Source organism: Aquarana catesbeiana, linkage group LG04, assembly GCF_042186555.1.
Source record: "Aquarana catesbeiana isolate 2022-GZ linkage group LG04, ASM4218655v1, whole genome shotgun sequence".
NCBI classification, from domain to species: domain Eukaryota; kingdom Metazoa; phylum Chordata; class Amphibia; order Anura; family Ranidae; genus Aquarana; species Aquarana catesbeiana.
The window spans coordinates 117,895,705-117,911,569 of NC_133327.1; the positions used below are offsets into that span (position 1 = coordinate 117,895,705).

Genomic DNA, 15,865 nt, shown 5'->3' on the forward strand with positions numbered 1-15,865 from the left:
ACTGGATGGAGCTGTTCTTTGTGATGAGCTTTGATACAACTGTAATGCCCCGTACACACAGTCGGATTTTCCGATGGAAAATGTGTGATAGGACCTTGTTGTCGGAAATTCCGACCGTGTGTAGGCTCCATCACACATTTTCCATCGGATTTTCCGACACACAAAGTTTGAGAGCAGGATATAAAATTTTCCAACAACAAAATCCGTTGTCGGAAATTCCGATCGTGTGTACACAAATCTGACGGACAAAGTGCCACGCATGCCCAGAATAAATAAAGAGAGGAAAGCTATTGGCCACTGCCCCGTTTATAGTCCTGACGTACGTGTTTTACGTCACCACGTTCAGAACGATCGGATTTTCCGACAACTTTGTGTGACCGTGTGTATGCAAGACAAGTTTGAGCCAACATCCGTCGGAAAAAATCCATGGATTTTGTTGTCGGAATGTCCGAACAAAGTCCGACCGTGTGTACGGGGCATTACTCTACCACTTTTTACATTAATAAAGCTATGTTCTTTAGATGATGCATTAGGTCGGTGTGCCCTCTGTTTTGTGGTATTATTTGTGCCCATTTACACCTGCCTAATTCCAGGTCCGACCGGAGATGGCTTAATGTAAACAGACAGCGGAGTACATTTACATTGGGCAGCCCATAGAGCTTAGCAGAGTCTGACTGTGTCCTCTCTGCATACACTGAAAGGGCACAGATGTGGCATCCGTCCCGCTCAGGTCTGATCAGCAAGGGATATGATCAAGCTGGTAAGCTGCAATATAATGTTTGCTTTTGGCTTTAATACCTCTTTAACAATTTTCTCCCTCCTTTATGCCTGGGCAAATATACACTGTTACCTTAAAGGATAAGTTCGTCTTTTGAATCGTGTGTACATGTTCCACCCATATTTAGGGTGGAACATGTAACCTGTTCCAGCAGCTGCAGAGAACCCCCACCCCCCCAAACCGCAGGGCCCACATGGCCATGGCATTCATTCACAGATCCGTGTGAATGCACAAGCTACAACTGCCATTGGCCATTGTGGCTGGCAGTTTGTAGTTCTGAATGGGACTGCTAGTTCGCTGATGAACGGCCTCTTAGTTAATATTTCACAAGCCCTGCCGCTTGTAAACAGTCCACTTCCTGTCTCAAGGCCGAACAGGAAGTGAGAGGAAATCTCTCCAAATTAAGGTAATTCCCTGGGGACCCCCAGGTTACCAGAACTAGTGTCCCCATTGGAAGATTTCCCCTCCATTACTTTTCTGGGAACAGCCCAAAATTTGGGATTTTCTTTTACTTTCACTTTCAGTGATAATGGTAAACAGGACATATTGAGAGGGTTAATCTTCCTAACGGGCCTACAGACAGCAATAAAAAAAAATTACGGGTGTTCTAATCCCTCTCTACTCTATCCAAAACTTAAAAAAAAAAATTACCATTAGTTATAGTTTAATAAGGTAACTCCCCTCCGACAGTTCTCATCAGAATGTGTTTCCCCATTGAATATCTCCCTTGTACCTGTTTTGAAGACAACTCTAAATTCTGGATTTAAAGTAGAACTATAGGCAATATTTTTTTTTTTCTTCATTTTGGATAGAGCAAGGGGAGGGTTATAACCCCATGTCATATATATTTTTCGCCATCTGTATCACATTGAAGAGATTTTCCTTTACTTCCTGTCTCATAGCCAAACAGGAAGTGAGAGGAAATCCCTGCAAATTAAGGGAATTCCTTGGGGACCCCCAGCTCACCAGAACTAGTACCCCCATTGGAAAATTTCCCCTCTATTACTTTTTCTGGGGACAACCCAAAATTTGGGCTTTTCTTTTTCTTTCACTTTTAATGATAATGGTAAACAGGACAAATGTGGGCACAGACAGGGATTCTAATCCCTCTCCCCTCTATCCAAAAAAGAAAAAAAAACATTTTTACCTTTTTGTTATACTTTAATAACTTTCAGCCTGAGCGAAAAGTCACCAATACAAATGAGAATGATTCTCCCGTGTGGACATGGTAGTTAAAAACCAACAGGGATTCTAACCCTCATTCTCCTAACCCTAACCAACATTAATTAAAAAAAATTGGCCTTGAAGTGGCTTGTAGCCCCCAGACTCTCTTGCAGTAATGGGTTTACTTTGCCTGCCGTCTATATTGTACAATTAGCTGTGCGTGCCCAGCTAGCTGTACATTTGGGGATAACCTTTCTAGCAAACAGGAAAAGAGACACAGAAGACCGCTTTAGAATTCCATTCATGGCTCCACGTGACAAATGTTGGTGTAGGTGTTGGAAACAGGACATGAATGTGGGGCAAGCACCACATGGAGGTGCACCAAGGCCGGAATGTCCATATGGACACTCCAACCTCAGGGCATCCAAGCTTCCCGGCTAGCCACTGCAGATGTCCCCGTAGGCAGTGCAGTATTAGATGAGTTTTTTTAGTTGGGTAGGCAGAGCCTGATAAAGGGGTTCAGGGTCCCTAGTTCCCCCTCAGGTCTACTTCCCTTGTGATTGACAGCAGGCAGTTGGGGATCCACAGCCTGCTATTGGTTCTAGAGTCCTCCCACAGCCCATCAGGCTCTGCCCACTATCGGCGTCACTGGTTGCTAGGAGCCTGTTTGCCGTGAAGCCAACAGTGTTTTTGATAACCAGTGATGGGGTGGTAGGGGTAGCAGAGCAAATAGTGTGGGCGCAGAGCCCCACATCAAGGAAGAAGTTTCCCAGAGTTGGACTTAAATAAATAAAAAAAAAAATTCTGCATCTAGTTATCCTTTTCAGAAGTTTTTTTTATGTCTGTTGAGAATTTTAGAAATGAAAAACCTCCAATGTACTGTATTCAGTTTGTCTTTTTAGTCAGCTTGCTTAGTAGTAACAGCAGCCCATTCCAGATATTAGGTAAAAATAGTTTTCTGTAAGCTCAAGATCTGCTTCTCCACTTCCTGAGGCAGCTGTTTTAAGTATTGTCTGATTAGACCTTGAAACAGGAAGCTCACAGTTATATTTCAAACAATACTCTGTCTTTTTAACCAACCCTCTCTGCCAACAATCAACCCTCTTTGCCAACAATCAACCCTCTCCGCCAACAATCCAGGATTCCTCGATGTTCTCCTCAGACATAACAATCTCGGCAAGCAACTAAACTAGCATTGAACCCTTCTTATCCACTTATAGTGGCAGCAAGACTTTCCAAATGTCTTAACAGGATTTTGGCTTAGTGTTGCCATAGAAGCAATGAATAACGTCTATGTTCTATTAAAACTAGCGATAGTAGACAACGCAAGTGGTCAAATAAACCAAACAAATCTAGTTGTGAAAACCATCTGCAAGCACACTAAGAGATATCCGCTTTGTCACGAATAACTAAAAATACCGTGCTGTGCTAAACCAAGAAATTCTAGTGCAAAGGTTAGTGAAATGCCTAAGAAACTATGTAACCTTAAAAAAAATACAAAACCTATACAAGTGGACATTATTTTCACTTTTAAGTTAACGTCCATGTGATGTTCCATTCTTCTCTTCACAATTAATCCATGCATCCTCCACCAGTGTAATAAATTGTCACCAACAATGAATGTATGGAGGCTTACCAGAGTTCCATGACCTTCTAAATGAATAGGTCATAACTCGCATGAATAGAAGCTTCCTGGCACACTGCAGGACACGCAACTTAATAGTAGATCAGATGCAAATCACCGAAAGATGTCAGAGTCTTTTCACATTAAGGGTAACGAGGACTCCCAGAGTCAGTTGACAGGCCTTCCTCAGGGTGACCCATAGTCCAGATGATGTGAACCAGATATCACAATTTTATTACATTCTCAAATTGTCATTTGATGAAATCGGTCAGGACTGGGCTACTCTCAAATGTCATATTTGATGAAACCCGGTCAGGGCGAGGTGATTATACAGCAGGGATCTCCAAACTATGGCCCTCCAGAACTACACATCCTATGAGGCATTGTAAAACTCTTGACATTCACAGACATGACTAGGCATGATGGGATTTGTAGTTCCTGAACACCTGGAGGGCCATAGTTTGGAGACCCCTGTACATATACAGCGATGTATCTGCCTTTTTTATGTCTATGTGCAATTTCTAGTTTTTAATAAAATTGTGATATCTGAACATCATCTTTGATATCAGAACAATCTGACATCTTTGGGTGGTTTTGCATCTGATCTACTTTTAACCACTTCCAGCCCAGATGAAAAAGAATTGGTATTTATATTGTTATACAGATTAGTGCTTGCAGCAGCTTCAGGTTTTATATAAAAAAATCAGTAAATTATAAAGTGCATGATGTTACTTGCATTGTGACATAAGGCCTGTGATTTCTAATTAAATCAGTGATCACAAGGACCCGTGTTCAGCCTTCTTCAACTCTCAGCATCATATGATCAATTTTGGAGCTTATACAATACCTTGCAAAAGTATTCACCCACCCTTGGCATTTTTCGTGTTTTGTTGCCTCACAACCTGGAATTAACATGGTTTGTTTGACGATTTGCATCCTTTAATTTAGAGAACATGCCCACAACTTTCAAGATGTTGTTTTTTTTTTTTTTTGTGAAGCAAACAACAATTAGGACAGAATAACAGAAAACGTGAAGTGAACAGCCTCAGATGATATACAGAGATGAAACAAATCTCCCTTTCTTAATTCTTTAGAATGTGCACATCATGTTAGAAAATTTCTCTTCCTGTTCACCACTGGGCTGGGGGTGGATTCTTGGCATACACTGTGTGACAGCTGATTGGCAGAAAGACACATCCCCCCCCCCTCCACTTAGGCAGAGGAAGGAAGGAATGTGTTGTGAATATACCAGCTCTCTGATAATCTATTTATAGCACCCACCTCGAAGCAAATTTCAGGCTGGTTTTATCTCGGTTGTCTGAGAAATTGTCAGAAGAACAGAGCAGCAGAAAGACACGGGACTTAGGGATTTGGAGAGAGATAAGTAAACACTACATATATATGTGCCCAGCTCAAATTTCATGAATCAGGTTTACATCCACATCAAGGTACCTTAGCTTGCCTTCCCTGTTTCTGTCTATTGCCTTGAATCCTGTGCTGCAAACATCTGTAGGATGCCATCGCTAACCTTTCTGCTAAAATTGCTTATTCCCTCTGTCATACTCTTTCACTTAATTCAGTACTTTGAGTACCTGATTGGAGCTAGTATGCAGATCAGGAGTTGTGATTCCATCTGCTGCTTTCTTGTTCTTGGTTAGTGACATTTTTTCTTTTTTACTTACCTTTTAATGCCTGTTGCTATGTGGTCCCTTCTAATCTTCCCCTTCCTCGCCACGGCGGCTGACGTCATTTGCCTTGGCGCTTCTGCTCGCTACTGCTCCTGGGAAATGTGTATAATAATTTCCCAGGAGTGAGTGGGTAGTGCCGAGGGCTAGGTTGCCATAACGGGGCGGGCACTTCCGACGAGGCCGCCCGTTGTGATGGCAACCTGTGTAGTTTCCAGCACCGCTACGTGCTGTTACTGCGCATGCGCGAGAGCAGGTGTGCATGCTGGGGAATACAGCAGCGCCGTATCCCGGAAGAATATGCTTGTGGGCTTCTCCTGCCCACAAGTAAGATGGGAATCCCCAAGAAGGCAAAACCAAAGGTATTTTTTCCAATAAAATAATCATAAAGGCAGCACTAATGACAAGAGTAAGAATTGCTAAATATGCATTATGCAACAGTAGAAGTAATTTTTTTAAAAAAATCAAAGATGTGGGTGGAACTCCGCTTTAAGTAAATATTACCAGAATTTTTTCTCTGTTAAAAAAATTAGTGCCTGAATTTCACTGCTTCATACCTCCATGAATTCTAGTTTTATAGTGTATGGTTTGCATGTTGTTTCTCCAGGTGTTCTCTTCCAACTTGCTTTGGATGCAATATCTTGGAATGTATGCCCGGGTCTCCCCATCTGCCATAGACATTAAATGGTATCTTGTTCTCCCTATTTAGTTACAGAGAAGAAATCAGTAATGGTGTGGCTAAGAGGTGAAAATGCATATGGGTGTGTGTTAAATATTTTGGGGGGTTGAGTCTTTAATACTGATCTAGGGCTTAGTGCTAATATTGCATAGCTGAGCCTGTTTGTGAAAGTTCATAGTGTATTTAATTGGGATTGTGAGGCATAAAGCAAAGGTCTCATAGTTGGGGTGTACCATGTATTGGAAGGGTAAAGAAAGCTCACACCCATCAATTTTGTTTGATTTGTTTTACAGTGCCCACAAGATTAGAAGATGACAGAAGAGGTGGTTGTGGTCGCCAAGTTTGACTATGTGGCCCAGCAAGACCAAGAATTGGACATCAAAAAGAATGAGCGACTCCTGCTTCTAGATGACTCAAAATCCTGGTGGCGGGTGCGGAATTCAATGAACAAGACTGGCTTTGTGCCCTCTAACTATGTAGAGAGAAAGAACAGTGCTCGAAAGGCCTCTATTGTGAAGAATTTAAAGGACACATTGGGTAAGTAAGCACTACCTGCAGCAATCACTTTGCATTACTTGATCCCTTAGATATGACTGATCATCTACTGGTATTGCAAAACCTTTAACTCAAATGCTTGTTTTTAACGTGTCTTATTGATTGAAAGCCCCTAAAGGCAAAAGGCTTCCATTTTTCTATGTACAACATGCATGCACACAATTCTCAAAGTAAAACTATAGGCAGGCTGTCATTGCAAATATTTACATGTTATTAACAAAAAGTAAATAAGCCAAATAGACTGGCTTCTGTAGTTTCAGGAACTGTGGAGTAACTGATCATCAAAGTTTACAGTGGAAACTATTTTCAGTTTATAGGCCTCATGCACACTGGATATTTTTGCAGCTGCTTCTAGGGAAATCTGGAATTTTTTTCTTTCCTGCCTCTAAATTCCCCTGCATGTTAGCCTATGTGCCCATGCACACATAGGCTTTTAACAGCCTTTAGTTGCAGGGAATTTTAGAGGCAGGAAAAAGCCCCACTACCAGTGCGTCCAGGAGCAGCAGAGTTTTGGCAGAAAAAAAACGCTTGACTCTGCTAAACGCGTCTAAACGCTAGGCACGTTTAGCGCTTGAGCATTAATTAATTTCAATGGCCAGATTAAATTATTATTCTGGCCAAAAAAATGAATTGACGCCCAAGCTCTTGATGAATGTAAATGCACCTAAAATACTTGTAAAAGTTCAGGCTTTTTTTCTGCCAAAACGCTGCTGCCAGGAGAAAAGAGTCCTGTGTGCATGAGACCTAACTCAGTTCACCCCCTGCCAGCAGTGACCCAGCAGCATGGCAGTTTTCTAATCCCTAATGTAAGCACAAAGTAGGTGCTCTGGAGGAGGGTAGAGAAATGTGTAGGGACAGGACTGAGACCCAGTTCACAGCTGAGCTATTTAACCACTTAGGCTTCATTCTCACGAGGCAGATCCGCTGCCTCAGGGTCTGCCTCTGTACGCCAGCTCAGCGGGAGATCACTCCGTTGATCTCCGCTGAGCCGGCGGATGACAGGTCCCTCTCGGCTCACTGAGTGGGGAGGGGCTTGTCGAGCGTCGCTGGTTACTATGGAGAGATCGAAAACGGACAGCATGTCCGTTTTCATCAGATCTCATCCGATCCGTCAGGGACGGATGCAAACGTAGGGGCATCCGTCTGATTTTAGCGGATCGGACTGGGTCGGATGTCAGCGGACATGTCACCGCTGACATCCGTCACTCAATAGACTAGCATGGAGCGCCCGTTCAGGTCTGCTGATAAAACTGACAGGCGTCCGACAGTGTGAAAGGGGCCTTAAGTGGTTAAGTGTGATTCCCGAAGCTCAGTATCAAGATTCCAATTATATTTAATGGTGCTTGTTCACACTGAGGGCTTGTTCACACTTGACTAAATTTCTAACTCTTAACAAACGCTTCTATAGCTTGTATGGCGTTAGTATGGGCGTTAATCGGCTTAAGTATTAGGAGTTTTACAAGCATTAAAAATGTGCCCTATGCACAGTTTTGAAGCGTTTGATGAGCGTTAAGCTGTTCCACAATGGAAAGTGAAAGAAATTAACTCCTTTTAATGCCCTGCAACCGAGCTGCAAAGGCTTGTCAGAGTGTTTGCGAAGCATTACCATAGACTTGAATGGGAGGCGTTGAAAGGCTTCAAATGCCTCCTGACTCTACAGGATTTCATTTTGAAGTGACACAAACGCTTCTTGTTTTGATAGTGTGAACAGCACTATGTGCTGTCTATTGTATCTTGTGCATAGGCATGTGAGGGGTGTTTTTACCACCTCTCAAACTCTTGCTATTAATGCCATTGTGAACTCATCCTAAGTGTTAAGTAGCATTCATGCACAAGTATTTTACTGCATGTCTTGTGAAGTTGAATGATAATTGCTTGTGCCTTCAGGGGCCAGCGAGGGCTTATTATAAAGCTAATTTTATGCTTGCTAAGAATATATGCATGTTTGAATTCCCATGACCTAGCAACAGTTCTGTGGTATCAAACCCATTTTATTTTTGTCCCAGTGTTTTTTTAATAGAAATATTGCATCTCTGAAATCTTAATATTGAGCTCCTAATTCAGAGATTAAATTAGCAGTGCGGCAAACATATTGACATACTGAACATAATGACATTGGCTGAGATGCCTTATTCTAGGCCTCAAACTGCCATGTCATTCGTTCTGAAACTTGGTTCCGATTCCTATCTGTGGCTTTGATCCAATTACACACACTTGGGTTGGTGGTGATCTTTGGATGATTTCTAGGAAGTAACATTTTTGGCAGTTTTACATCTTGTTTGGCCTTTAACAGTGGCATTGAGGGTTATCTTGGTTCAGCAGTTTTACTAAAGGTCTAGTCATTTTCTGTGGTATTCTCTATTGCTAGCAGTTTGTTTCGACAAGCAGTGTTTGTTAAAATGAATACATGTAATATTTGATACATTTAACAAAGTGTTGTGTTAAATGTATGCGGTGGTGCTGAGCACAGTACTGTCATTGTGCTGTTATATTGCCAAGACTGAAGTAGAACAAATGTATATTCAAGAAGGGATTTATAAGTAAGATGAAATTGAGGAGGGTCCTTTCACTGCAAAAAGTGAGGTGCTCACAATTTCCTCATAGAGGGGGGCAGTAGACTGATGTTGCCCATGTTTTCAGGGTGCTTCTCTATTAAAGAATCCATTTGAACTATGTGACTGTACTTTGCAAATCTCATCAAAATTGTGTCACTTTTGTGAACGTAAATATACTTATCCTGGTGTTTTAGAATTGAGCCGATGGACAAGAATGTTTGGAATAAAGGAAAGATGTTGAGAGAATATGTAGACTATCAATACTGACCTCTCCTATTTATGCTAGTTCCTGGATTGCATGCTAATTGAAAATCTTCAACACTTTGATCCTCTGACCTGGAGTACCTATACAGGTCTGGAGTTGACTAAGTAATGAATGCAGACACAGCCAGAAAACTACATCAGCAATGGCATCCCTCGAAATTACCCAAGTTTAGGTCACTTCTGAAATGTCGTTCTAACAAGAAAAATAAATTGGTATAAAGTGTCAGCCCTATACTTAAAACTGCTTTTAGTGCCTCCCATCTGATTGGTAGTGTCAAGGCTCTCCTGCTTCCTCTTGACATAGCCCCATACATTCCATTTGGCACATCACTATGATCAACTATCTCACTAACCAATAGGAATGTGTGGGAGGCAAAAGGGGGCAGGCAAGTTTTAACACTACTAGAAGTGCTGTAGATTGGCTGAATCAGAATGGCCCAGCATTCCCGCCTAGCAGAGCTATTGACACAGTACAGTGGAAACTGTATATTATTATTATTCAGGATTTATATAGCGCCAACAGTTTACGCAGCGCTTTACAATATAAATGCAGGTAGGTACCTGCAGTTATTACCTATCGGCAGCTTTTTTGTTATTAGATAAACAAGTCTATCTCTTTCACATCTAAACAAATGAAAAAGGACAGTTTCTCTTCCATCTGCTTGACGATAGGGAATGTGTTTACACCCCAAAAATCAGATCACCTTTTTTGTCCTTAAAACCACAACATGTCAATTTAAATGGTGTGCCAGGGACATACATACAGAAAGCCAGTTTTGGACGAGTCTTACTAATGTCTAGCCATAGGAAATCCTTAAGCTGGTTAATTAAATTATAGATGAACAATTGCAGAAGAGGCACCAATTACACAAATCCACTCAATTCAACTAGCTACAACCATGATAAATTAGGCCAACCTCTCTCCGAAGGGCTTGCAATGTAACAATGCATAATCCAAGGCAGTTTTTTTTCAAAAGCTTTTGCCCCAAAGGCACTCATAAAATTTTCTCGTCTCAGGGAACCCTTTTCCAACCCAATCCTTTGGAAGTCGGTGGGAAAAATGCCCTTACGTTGGTGGTCAGTGGTATGCAACCCTTACAGTGGTGGTCAGAATTAAACTCTTACAACAGTAAAAAGATAGTGTTATGATAAAAGCTCTACCAAGTGGCTTTGACTCTAAAACTATGCAGACCCCATCAAATGTGAATTAATTTAGCCATAATCAAAAGAACCCCTAACGATCTTTGGATTGGGAACGGTAGGCAGAACTCATTTGCATGTCCCTACCCAAAAGACCTGTGAGCTGTGAAAGCACTGACTGCTGATTTTTCTGGTGTAAGTCGATATCTGGGGCTGAAATACATAAACCAAGTTTTTAAAACTGATCTGAAACCAACCAGTGGAGTTATCTTTACCAATGCTGAGGGCCCTATTTTTTAAAAGCAGCAGTATGGCCTTAGGCTCCATTCACATTTGGCATATTTGAGATCAGGAGTAGAAGGGATGAAAACTGACCATGGTAGCACAGATGGGCTTCTCTGCTTAGTGTGGTCAGTTTACAACCAGGAAGAGGGGAACTAGCATGATCAACCAGGTATTGTAGAACTGGTACAGGGGGAAAAAAAAACATAATTCTATGAAAAAAAGTTTTCTGACTTAAACAGAGTATTAATAAGCTTTAATTTTGTAGGATTACAGACACTTTAAAAACACTCCTCAACTGCTTTATTTCAACACAAGTGTAAACTAGGCCTTACTTGTGAAGCACGATTCATGAATTGAGCCTAATGTGTGTTTCTAAAAAAAAAAAATCAAGATTTTATTTATATTTGTAATTATATGGGGGCATGGCATCAGCCATTTTAATCAGTTTCTCTTTTCTAAATGAAAAAACCCTTACTCTGTTTTCTATTGATCTGGAGTCTAAGCAGGTTATCTAGTTTGCCAGGGCTGAGAACTAGAGATGGTTTTTATTCAACTCAGAGATACTTTTTATAACAATGTGATTTTGTCTTGCTGCTGTGCCTTCTTGATTCATCTACATTTGTGAACTTTAAGGCCTAATTCGTATGGACCTCCTGTGTTTTTTTTATATTTAAATGCGACAGAAATGATGTTTTTAATGTTATATGGTGTTTTGCATTTATGTGCAAAATGTATATGCTTTTACGCATAAACCGGCTTATGTATTCTGTATAGATATTTACCTGCATGTGTTTACAAGCATTTAGACGCATTCGGAATGTGCAATCTGCTCTTGGACACACAGATTTTTTTTTTTACCAGTGCACACTTCCAGTAGAAGGATGTTACTTATGAGTTTCTCATAGTGTACATTAAAAGCTGCATCAAGTCAGATGGATCTCGCCTAACTTCCTGGCTGGTGGACATCCGGCATCATCTAGCCTTTTCCTTTCCAGTCTGAATGTCCTAACCTGCTCCTCTCATTCATTGGATTTCAGAGGCTCGGCATCGCATGTGGACATATCTAGGACAGTGTACATGTTCATACACCTGCCTAGGAACTCCCACTCCTCCATACTGACATCTACCTATCAAAGCATTTTAAAATGTTGCATAATTCTTCCCAAGAGTCAAGCTGAGGCAAGAGATGCTGTTATGTTTTCAGGAAGCTATGTGCGGCATCTTACTGCCCTCTCCTGCCAGTCCTGATCTACCCAAATTGCATAGAGAAGCACGGGGGGGGGGGGGGGGCTAAATATAAGCAGATAAAACTTCAGCTTTAAAGTGTTGTTAAACCCAATTGTAACAAAAAATGTAGTTAGGCGGACCTCAACACTTACCACCTTTTTGCTTAAATTTTCTTTTTAAATCTGTGGCTGCTTTCATTTCCAGCTCTTATATTGCTCACTTCCATGGTTCCTCTTTTTTTGGTCCCTGCTGCAACTACGAAGGAATCTACTTTAATGCTGCAAACATCCTCAGAAAGAGAGCGCCCCAAAGCCTAGGGTAGCAAGCCACAAGACTGCCCCCCCCCCCCCCCCCCTCAGCCTCCAGCTGATTGATTGACAGCGGCTACACTGCACTCATATGACATAAACAGTCTGGATGCTCCTAGACAGGAAGTTTGGGAAAACATCGCTAAGTTTGACCTAAAAACTGTAATTGCTCAGGCAAAACTTTACTTTGGAATTTATTTGGGTACTTTTTTAAATATGTTTAAAAAAAAAAAGAAAACTTTTTACTATTACTTTATATCTTTTTATTGTTAGGTCTAAACTATAAAAGATTTTGGAAGGATGGAGTTGTGTTTAAAGATTTACTAGTTGTTCATGTGTGTAGTCGGAGGTAGAGGTTGTGGTAGCAGCTGAGTAAATTACAGATTTAGTTTTCCACGCTTCATTGTGCTCATTCAAGTCAGCTGTGCACTTTGATGACCTCATGCAAACAAGTTATGTAAATGATGGTGGCAGACCTCTGGTAATGGTAAGTTTGACTTTGACGGATGAGCTCCTTCCCTTCAGGCCATGTGTATCCAAGCTCTTATCTACATGCTTGCACAAGTCAACCTTCAGCTTCAGCATCCAAGACAGCTTCCTCTGAACTTGCCATCACTCTCCTTTAACCCCTTTGAGTTTTTTGTGAATGGCTACCATAAAGGCCTTTTAGTGTTGAATAGGTGGTTCAAAAGCTGGCCATACACTAACAGATTTATCCATCCATGCTAAATACCAGTCTCCTGATGCGGTTATTGTACAACATATTCTGACAGCCAATAGCACTGGCTGAATGTTGAATTTTGAATGTTTATCAGGTGGCCAGGTTGTAAAGGGTGAAGGTTTTTACCTTCATGCATTGAGTTTGCAGCCCCCCCCCCCCCCGCCCCCCTCGAATACTTGCTTGATCCCAATCCAGTTGTTGCATGAGAGCCGAGGCTCTCCCAGGTCTCTCCCTCCTCATTGGCTGAGATACAATCACAGCCAGTGAGATGGGAGCGGAGGGCAGGACTGAGCCATGCTGTGTCCCATAGACACACAGAGGCTGCTCCGGAGTGAGCATGCACAAGTGACACCACAGCAAGCAGCTTGCTATAGGGGCACACAGCAAGGGAGAGGGGGGACCCAAGAAGAGGAGGATTGTGGTTGCTTTACGCAAAACCACGGCACAGAGCAGGTAAGTATGATGTGTTTATTATTATTTGTTTATTTTTAGAACCACTTTAAAGTAGAACTATGGGCAAAACTTAATTTTATTTTATTTTGGATAGCATAAGGGAGGATCATAACTCCAGTCAGTTTATTTTTTGACATTTGTAACTCATTGGGGAGATTTCCTTTCACTTCTTGTTCTATAGCCAAAACAGGAAGTTAGTGGAAATTCCTGCAAATTAAGAGTCCCAGGTCACCAGAACTAGTGTCCCCATTGGAAGATTCCCCTCTATTTTCTGGGGACAACTCAATATTTGGCATTTTCTTTTACTTTCAGTGATAAAGGTAAACAGGACAGGGCTCACAGGTAGCAATAAAAGCTGACAGGTGTTCTAATACATCTCCACTCTGTCCAAAACTAAAAAGTTTTGCCTTTAGGACCCTTTCACACTTGTGCAACTTGGGACTGCAAAGTCGCATGACAAGTCGTACCCCATGGTTTCCAGTGAGTACCATTCAATTCTATGCGACTTCAGGGTAGTCCCTGCACTACTTTGGTCTGACCTTGATGCGACTTGAGGTCCATAGACTTTAAGATTACACAGGCCTTTTTTAAAGTCGTGCAACTTTTAGGTCGTGTGAGTGAAAGGGGCCTAAGTTGTACTTTACAAGTTCAAAGTGTATAAAAGTAATGTTCATGCTTTTCTTAATTCTTTGTAAACTGTATGAATACATTGACTTGGTATGGATCACAAAGTAAGTGATAATCTAGTATGCCTGTAAGGTTAGTGGGTAACTGCACTAGTAGATTGGTTACCAGCTGACCTCGGGGGGCACGTTCACAACCTATGCATGCTTTGAGGCAGACCAGTCATTTTTGAAATGGCTCCAGATGTACCAGAGTGCTCCTGCTTTGTACTGAAAGTGACACTAAGCCTCGGTTCACACCAGAGGCGGCACGACTTGCAGGTCGCCTCACCGAAGCGACCTGCACACGACTGCCTGGGCGACTTGCAAAACGACTTCTGTATAGAAGTCTATGCAAGTCGCCCCCATAGTCGTACAGGAACCTTTTTCTAAGTCGGAGCGACTTGCGTCGCTCCCCTTAGAACGGTTCCATTGTACAGAACGGGAGGCGACTTGTCAGGCGACTAGGTCGCCTGACAAGTCGCCCCCGTGTGAACCGAGCCTTAAGGTACAGTTTTTTGTTTGACAGGTTTGTTTATAAAAAAAAAAAAACATACTTCCCTCCACTGTGCAGTTCATTTTGGCCCCAATCCACCTGTTCTGCGGTCCCACGGCGGCTCCTCCCCACAATAGATAACCCCATCTGGGAAGCTCTCTCCCGAGGGGGGGTTCCTTGCAGGCGTGCTCCCGTGTCATACACTCGGCGTCCATAGCAGCCGAGTATATGACGCGGCCCCGGCGCATTGGATTTGATTGACAGCAGCGGGGGCCAATGGCTGTGCTGCTATCAATCTATTCAATGAAGAGCTGAGAAGTCGTGGAGAGAACGACGTGGGGTTGTGCCCACGGAAATTCGGGGCTAAGGTGAAAAAACACTAACCTTTACAACCCCTTTAAGATCGCAGTACACATTTATATGAGTATTCACTACTGTACATTGTGCACTGTAGTGTAATGGGGTGCCATGAAGGATTAAAAGCAATGCACATATACATGTGTTATTTGAAAGTGCGTTACCTACGTACAAGTTAGGAGTCGGCTTTAACCACTTCCCGACTGCCGCACGACTATATACGTCCTAAGTTTGAACGGGTATATCGTTGTTATGGCAGCAGCTAGCTGCCATAACCCCGGTATCCCCGTTTTCGTGCGGCGGCCGGCTTTCAGATAAAAGTGGTCCCTGCGGCGGATTCGCCGTGAGATCACTTTTATTGGTGGTGGGAGAGGGGCCCCCCCCCCTCCCGCCGCGATCCGGTGCCCTCCGCCGCTTACCGGAGCCGTCGGTAGCGGCGGAGGCGATCGTGTCCTTCTGTGTCGTGTGTCTGGAGACGAGTGAGGCCAAGATGGCGCTCACTCGTCTCCATGACACTGCTGGGCAGAAGCCACGTCAAAACGTCACTTCCGTCCACGCCTCTTAAAGGCATATTTTTTCAAATGTCATTTTTCTAAATGACTTTTTTTTTTTTTTTTTATTGCATTTTAGTGTAAATATGAGATCTGAGGTCTTTTTGACCCCAGATCTCATATTTAAGAGGTCCTGTTATGCTTTTTTCTATTACAAGGGATGTTTACATTCCTTGTAATAGGAATAAAAGTGACACAATTTTTTTTTTTTTAAACAGTGTAAAAATAAATAAAATATTTTAAAATAAATAATAAAAATAAAAAAAAAATTTTTAAAACCCCCCTGTCCCGACGAGCTCGCGCGCAGAAGCGAACGCATACGCGAGTAGCGCCCGCATATGAAAACGGTGGTCAAATCACA

At 42.3% G+C, this 15,865-nt stretch overlaps 1 protein-coding gene across 5 annotated transcripts in view; it reads left to right on the forward strand.

Annotated features, from left to right (window-relative positions):
* NCK1 (NCK adaptor protein 1) overlaps positions 1–15,865 on the forward strand; it is a 165,408-nt gene that overhangs the window by 94,170 nt on the left and 55,373 nt on the right. For all 5 annotated transcript variants that reach the window (XM_073625494.1, XM_073625493.1, XM_073625490.1 and 2 more), the window contains one exon: positions 6,224–6,467. In XM_073625494.1, coding sequence (XP_073481595.1) covers positions 6,242–6,467 — 226 coding nt within the window. In that variant the 5' untranslated portion in view covers positions 6,224–6,241. The remainder of the gene's footprint in view (positions 1–6,223; positions 6,468–15,865) is intronic.